General features: G+C 33.9%; 1 gene segment (V, D, J or C); it reads left to right on the forward strand.

Annotated features, from left to right (window-relative positions):
- Positions 1-446: 446 nt before the first annotated feature.
- LOC127501394 (T cell receptor alpha variable 18-like) lies at positions 447-3117 on the forward strand. The segment is given in 3 exon segments: positions 447-968; positions 1056-1366; positions 2367-3117. Coding segments are annotated over 3 exon segments (369 nt in total).
- The last annotated feature ends 4586 nt before the right edge of the window (positions 3118-7703 follow it).

The following is a 7703-nucleotide window of genomic DNA, read 5'->3' on the forward strand; positions in this document are numbered from 1 at the left end:
AAAAACTAAATGAAATAGTGGATTTTGGTGGCGGGTATTATACAGTTTTAAGTGTATATCGTATACTATATCGTTGGTTTATTATTATTAATTGCAACCTTACGTCTTTTCGATCATTCTTAAAAAGTGAGGGACAAGACAACGTGATGATACAAGTTAGTATGTTCAGAACTCACCACAAGATGGCAGTATCGTCTCAGGAATCAAAGTGACAGGCTGCGCCTCATATTCAAAATAACCGAATAGCCTCATAGTGAAGTAGCCTACAACAACAGATGGTTTAAGTATGATGGCGATCTTATTTTGTATTTTCTCTGTATGAATGCCGCACATGGACATTGGACATGGTGGAACGGCTGTCTATGGAGTACATATTAAGTGATATAACAGAGGCCTGAAGTCATCCTCAGCGTTGATACTCTGAGACACACTGTGAGTAAATCACATTCAACCCTCATGCAGAAACACTACAGATGGTTGCTACACCATAGACAATTATATTTTAAAAAGAGTAAGATTTAGGGCTAAAAAAAAAAAAAAAAAAAATTAAAAATGAGGAAAAATATTTAGCTTATTGGACTACTAGACAGAAAAAATATATAGCATATTGAACTAGATATTCCACCATTATTAATGGCATACAATGGGGTACAATTAGGCCTTCCTTAAAATCCAAGAATGTGCTTAATTATCTTTGAAGCAAGCCCAAATGGTGATAGTATTGTTGTTGTAAAAAATAATATGAGAATAAAACGAGAAACTACAGTGAGGCAGTAAGGGAAGTCTGTATGTTAATGACTCCTCCCAGGTTTTGTGTTTAGTATTTGTATAGTGATGGAAGCAATAACAAGACCTTCCATAGGTGTTTAAAGGTCTAGTTAATATCTCTTTTATTTTGCATGCATTTAACTCTGCAATGATGACAATGTGCTACATTAATACACTTTTTGTTACAGCATTTATCCTAGGTAAGCATTTTGACTTAATTGATTTTTTTAAATTAATTGTAAAGTTAATATGTTCTTATGGACACTGATTTATTTCCGACTGTACAGGATGCACAGCACAGGACAATGTAATACAGTCCGAACCAGTTATGACCGCTTTTGAAGATGGAACAGCCACTCTTGACTGCACTTATAAAGCAACCAGCACTCAGTATCCAAATCTCCTCTGGTACCAACAGAAGACAAATGGATCACCAAAATACATGCTCATAAGTCTTTCTGGATCGAGCAACAATGATGAAGAGTTCAAGGTGAGATTTAATGCAGTTCTCAACACATCTGCATCAACAGTCCCTCTGACAATCAAGGATCTGCGTGTGTCTGACTCTGCTGTGTACTACTGTGCCCTGAAGCCCACAGTGAGAAAACTGAAGTCAAACCACATACAAAAACACAGGAGCAGAAACATGATCTGAACGGATGGTTTAGTCTGTGCTTCTTAACATCATCATATTCTAGTTATAACATCATCATCATCAATAGATAAGCAGTGATACATTGTTAAAGACTATGTAGAGTAATACTGTTTTGATATGAAAACTAGAACAGATTTCTTTTACTTTTATTCAGCAAGGATGTATTAAATTAAATCGATGCATTAAAGTGACATTTACATTGTTACAAAAAATCTATTTTAAATAAATGCTGTTCGTTTGAACTTTTTATTCATCAAAGTGTCCTGAAAATAAAATGCATCAGTTTCCACAAATATATTAAGCAGCACAACTGTTTTCAATGTTGATTATAATAATAAGCAGATCAAATCAGCATATTAGAATGATTTCTGAAGGATCATGTGACACTGAAGACTGCAGTAATGATGCTGAGAGGTTTAATTCAAAGACATTTAAAGATCTTACTGACCCAAACATTTTTAAGGTAGTGTTTATTATGGAATCACACAGTAGATGCATTTATAACACACAGAAAACATACATATGAGTGTGATTGGCAGACAGTTTTTTGTGTATTTTTTCCATATATAATACTATTAAACATGGTATTATTGAAGGTTCAAAGCTTTGGTTTTACACTCAGAGATCAGGAAGTTGAATGTCTTGATAAGTGAAGAGCAGAGAGCATCAGTAACACACAGTAAGAGCTCAGAGAACTGAGAGCATTAACACACAACTGATCTGATCTGATTCACCATGAACAAATACATGCTGCTGCTTTTCATTATGGCGTCAGGTGTGTCATTTATGTTCACTTCAGATCATTAGCAACAGCTTAAAAATCATATAAAACACTGGATGGTATTATTGATTTTATTAAAATCAATTGTAAAGTTGTATCTTTACTGATATACAATGTTTAACCTAAGACAAAATGAGTTAATATTGTGCTTAATGTTTGCAGATGTGACGGCTGAGGACAAAATTGAGCCAAACCGAGGGACCAAAGTCATCAAAACAGAAGGAGAGTCTGTAACACTGAGCTGCTCATATGATTCAGACAGTGAATATGTACGTCTTTACTGGTACAGACAATATCCCAATGAAGAACCTCAATATTTATTACGTGAAGGAGCTCGATCGAACTCTGCTAAGGACAGCTCTGATCCTCGATTTCAGTCAAGTACTTCTCGAGTATCGACTGAACTCATTATTAGCAGTGTGACTGTGTCAGATTCAGCTCTCTATTATTGTGCTCTAAGAGTTGAAGCCCAGTGATACAAAACATGAAACACGTCGTACAAAATGTATTTTCACGTCGTACAGTATGTATTTTTGAAATTGAATAAATCATAATGAAAGTAACACAGTCATATGAACATTATAAACTTCAGAAGTTTATGAACATATGAACTTTATGAACATGAACTTGCAATCAATACATTTTGATCACAAGTAAAATTGTTTTGCTATAAACAACAGTACAATAGATTGTGAGATGATTTTTGCTGGAAACATAAATATGTTTCATAATTTAGTTTTAAAGCTTACTGTGACAAACTGTCTGACACCAAAATATGACTAAAGTTTATTTGAACTTATATTATTACAAAATCCACTATGTACTTATTTATTACCAATTAAATGCTCTGTATCTTAACACTGATCGACAGATACATTTGTTTGAAATAATAGTAGCAGTAATGAGCCAGACCCAAAAACATTCAAAAAACTTCATTCAAAATAAAGCTGCTCTTTTGTCTTGAAGTATCAAAAGAGGAGGAACTCCAGATCTGACATGATCTAATCGTGTCTGAAAGAGACTGTGGATGAAACCATTCAGTCTGACTCTTCTCAGAGTGAACACTTGTACAATGAATCTTCATTCACTTATTCTGCTCTTTCTCTCAGCCGGTATGTATATTTATTGGATTGATTATTTTTTGTTGTATTAATAAAAATAAATAAAATAAAAAGCACTAAAGAGCTACAAATATACCTCTTCTTCTTTTTAGCTGCTGTATTTGGAAATGTCATCAAACCAGACGAAACAAATGTAGTTGCTGAGAAGGGTTCAAGTGTTACATTATCCTGTAGTTATTCCTCTACAACTACAGATGATCTCTTCTGGTACCGTCAGTATGGAAGATCAAAACCTGAATTTCTTGTTTCCACCTTCAGTACTAAAAAAGAGCCTAAAGTATCTGAAGTAGATTCAAGATTCTCTGCTAAAGTAACAAAAAAGGAACAAATCCACGTGGATCTGGAGATCTCCTCTGCTGCAGTATCAGACTCTGCTCTGTATTACTGTGCTCTGAGGCCCACAGTCACAGGAAACACTGTAACTCTGTACAAAAACCCTTCTGTATTTAATCCAATGAGAACAAGCAATAGACACAGAGACAAAGACTACAAGAGAATCTGTAAACTGCAGATGTAAGTAACAAGTAGAGCAATAACTGAAAGAAAATAAATTGATAAAAAGCTAATGGATATACATCTACAAATATAAACTGCACATAGAAAGATTATATATTAAAATCATTATGATTTTCAAAATGAATGAAGCTCCTAATATTGTTAAATACATTAAATCCATACAAAAGTAGTCTATAGATTAAAGGGTTTGTTCACCCAAAAATGAAAGTTCTGTCATTAATTACTCACCCTCATCTTGTTTCACACCCGTAAGACCTTCATTCATCTTCAGAACACAAATGAAGATATTTTTGATGAAATCCGATGGCTCAGTGAGGCCTGCATTTACAGCAAGACAATTAACACTTTCAATAGCCAGAAAGCTACTAAAGACATATTTAAAACAGTTCATGTGACTACGGTGGTTCAACCTTAATTTTATGAAGTGACAAGAATACTTTTTGTGTGCCCTTTAAGTTTCAATTATCACATGTAACAGATGGTGCAGATACAATGTGCCACAAGGTGTCAGTGTTCTCAGACATTCACTAGGAACTGCAGCAATGAACAACAGAATTCATATTTCTACTACAATTTAATATTATAAGAAAAGAGACTGAAAACACCAGCCAGTTTTTTGTGTATTTTTTCCATATATAATACTATTAAACATGCTATTAATGAAGCTTCAAAGCTTTGGTTTTACACTCAGAGATCAGGAAGTTGAATGTCTTGATAAGTGAAGAGCAGAAAGCATCAGTAACACACAGTAAGAGCTCAGAGAACTGAGAGCATTAACACACAACTGATCTGATCTGATTCACCATGAACAAATACATGCTGCTGCTTTTCATTATGGCGTCAGGTGTGTCATTTATGTTCACTTCAGATCATTAGCAACAGCTTAAAAACCCTATAAAACACTGGATGGTATTATTGATTTTATTAAAATCAATTGTAAAGTTGTATCTTTACTGATATACAATGTTTAACCTAAGACAAAATGAGTTAATATTGTGCTTAATGTTTGCAGATGTGACGGCTGAGGACAAAATTGAGCCAAACCGAGGGACCAAAGTCATCAAAACAGAAGGGGAGTCTGTAACACTGAGCTGCTCATATGATTCAGACAGCGATAATGTACGTCTTTACTGGTACAGACAATATCCCAATGAAGAACCTCAATATTTATTACGTGAAGGAGCTCGAAGGAACTCTGCTAAGGACAGCTCTGATCCTCGATTTCAGTCAAGTACTTCTCGCGTATTGACTGAACTCATTATTAGCAGTGTGACTGTGTCAGATTCAGCTCTCTATTATTGTGCTCTAAGAGTTGAAGCCCAGTGATACAAAACATGAAACACGTCGTACAAAAACTTAAAGCCATTTTCACTTTGAAGCTCTTATGAAAACCAAATCAAAACCTCAGTGTGAGATAATAACTGCAAACACCTGTGTGAGGCTGTGGGAAGAATACAGGACTTTAGAAAATGAATAAAAGCAAATGAAACAAAGCTTTTCAAAAAGTTAATAATCTTAAAAAGGTTTAAGGTTGCAACTGTGTGTTAAAAATGTACTCTAGATGCACAACACTTCAATTGTGCAACATGGCAAAAAGTAAGCTGTCCAGTGTTACAATTGAAATGAAAATGAAAATTCTGTCATCATTTACTCACCCTCAAGTTGTTCCAAACCTGTATGAATTGAATATAAACAAATATAAATAACATAATAAAAAATTATTTTATATAATAATATAAAATAGTCTTATTTTGAAGTTGACCACAGATTTTTTAAAAGTTTTTATTTACATTCTAAAAAGCCTGACTGATATGAAATAATGAACCGATATCTGGAAAACGTGAATTTGAATTTGAATAGAGTTCTTCAGATGTAGCATTCAATCTATCAAACACTATCTAATGTGTTTCATTTGCAGGATATAAATACATTATATATGTCACATACAGTAAACTGCCGTTCAAACGTTTGGAGTCAGTAAGATTTTTAAAAAAGAAATTATTCGTCAAGGATGCATTGAATTGTAGAAATGGTTTAGCCTGCCTGAGATTCAGATTATGTTTTCACTGTTTCTTTACAGTATATATTTTTGAAATTTAATAAATCATAATGAAAGTAACACAGTCATATGCACATTATAAACTTAAAAAGTTTATGAACATATGAACTTTATGAACGTGAACTTGCAATCAATACATTTTAATCACAATTAAAATTGTTTTGCTACATAAACAAACAATAGATTGTGAGATGATTTTTTCTGGAAACATAAATATGTTTCATAATTTTGTTAAAGCTTACTGTGACAAACTGTCTGACACCAAAATATGACTAAAGTTTATTTGAACTTATTATTACAAAATCCACTATGTACTTATTTATTACCAATTAAATGACCTGTATCTTAACACTGATCGACAGATACATTTGTTTGAAATAATAGTAGCAGTAATGAGCCAGACCCAAAAAACATTCAAAAAACTTCATTCAAAATAAAGCTGCCATTTTGTCTTGAAGTATCAAAAGAGGAGGAACTCCAGATCTGACATGATCTAATCGTGTCTGAAAGAGACTGTGGATGAAACCATTCAGTCTGACTCTTCTCAGAGTGAACACTTGTACAATGAATCTTCATTCACTTATTCTGCTCTGTGTCTCAGCAGGTGTGTATTTCTTTGATTGATTCATTCATTGCTTGATTACAAAGAAGTCTTTCTATAAATCAACCCATTCCTCTTCTGTTTCAGCTGCTGTCTTTGGAAATACCATCAAACCAGACACAACAGATGTTGGTGCTGATGAGGGACAAAATGTTAAGTTGTCCTGTAGTTATTCCTCCACTGGGGGTTCAGAGAATCTCTTCTGGTACCGTCAGTATGGGGATCAAAGCCTGAATTTCTTGTTTCCACCTACAATACTGCAAAAAGCCTGAAATATCTGAAGTAGATTCAAGATTCTCTGTTAAAATAACAAAAAAGGAACAAATCCATGTGTATCTGGAGATCTCCTCTGCTGCAGTATCAGACTCTGCTCTGTATTACTGTGCTCTGAGGCCCACAGTCACAGGAAACACTGTAACTCTGTACAAAAACCTGTTATAATGAGAGATGAGAGAGGAAAAATTGTGAGAAAGAACCTATACAAATAATTACATAATCTAATACAAAAATGATAAAACATAAAACAAAGCAACATTCTAAAAGTGAGTCATATTTTTTTAATTTGTTATACAATGAGATTATTATAAAATGGTGGGAAAAAGAGTTATCAAACACCATTAAATGATATCCAATATACAATACAGCATATGGATGAAAGTGAACAGCAGCAGGAAGTTGAGCGAGGAGGAAGTTCCTGTGTGTGTTTGTGACTGATCTGCAGTGACTTACAGCTCAAGCACTGAGAGCCTCAACAGAGAACTGATCTGATCTGATTCAACATGGACACATGCTTCATACTTATTCTCATTGTGGGAACAGGTACATTATTTACTGAGTAATTAGTGAAATTCTGTATACATAAACAATTACAATTTTAGTTTTTTTTGTAAAAAGTAAATTGTGTTTGCAATATCATTTTGTCAACCTTGCTTTAACAAATCAAAAAACACTTTTTATTGTTCACAGGTTTGGTGACTGGAGACAACATTGAGCCAGATAAAGAGACACTAAACACTACAGAAACAGAAACTGTCAAGCTGAGCTGCTCATATAGTACAAGTAGTCAAAATGTTCTGCTTTACTGGTACAGACAATATCCAAACAAAGAACCTCAGTATTTATTATACAGAGGTGCTCGATCACGGAGTGCTTATGCACACACTTCCGATGATCGGTTTCAGTCGACTACATCAGAATCATCC

Source organism: Ctenopharyngodon idella, chromosome 2 (genome assembly GCF_019924925.1).
Source record: "Ctenopharyngodon idella isolate HZGC_01 chromosome 2, HZGC01, whole genome shotgun sequence".
In the NCBI taxonomy this organism is placed as follows: domain Eukaryota; kingdom Metazoa; phylum Chordata; class Actinopteri; order Cypriniformes; family Xenocyprididae; genus Ctenopharyngodon; species Ctenopharyngodon idella.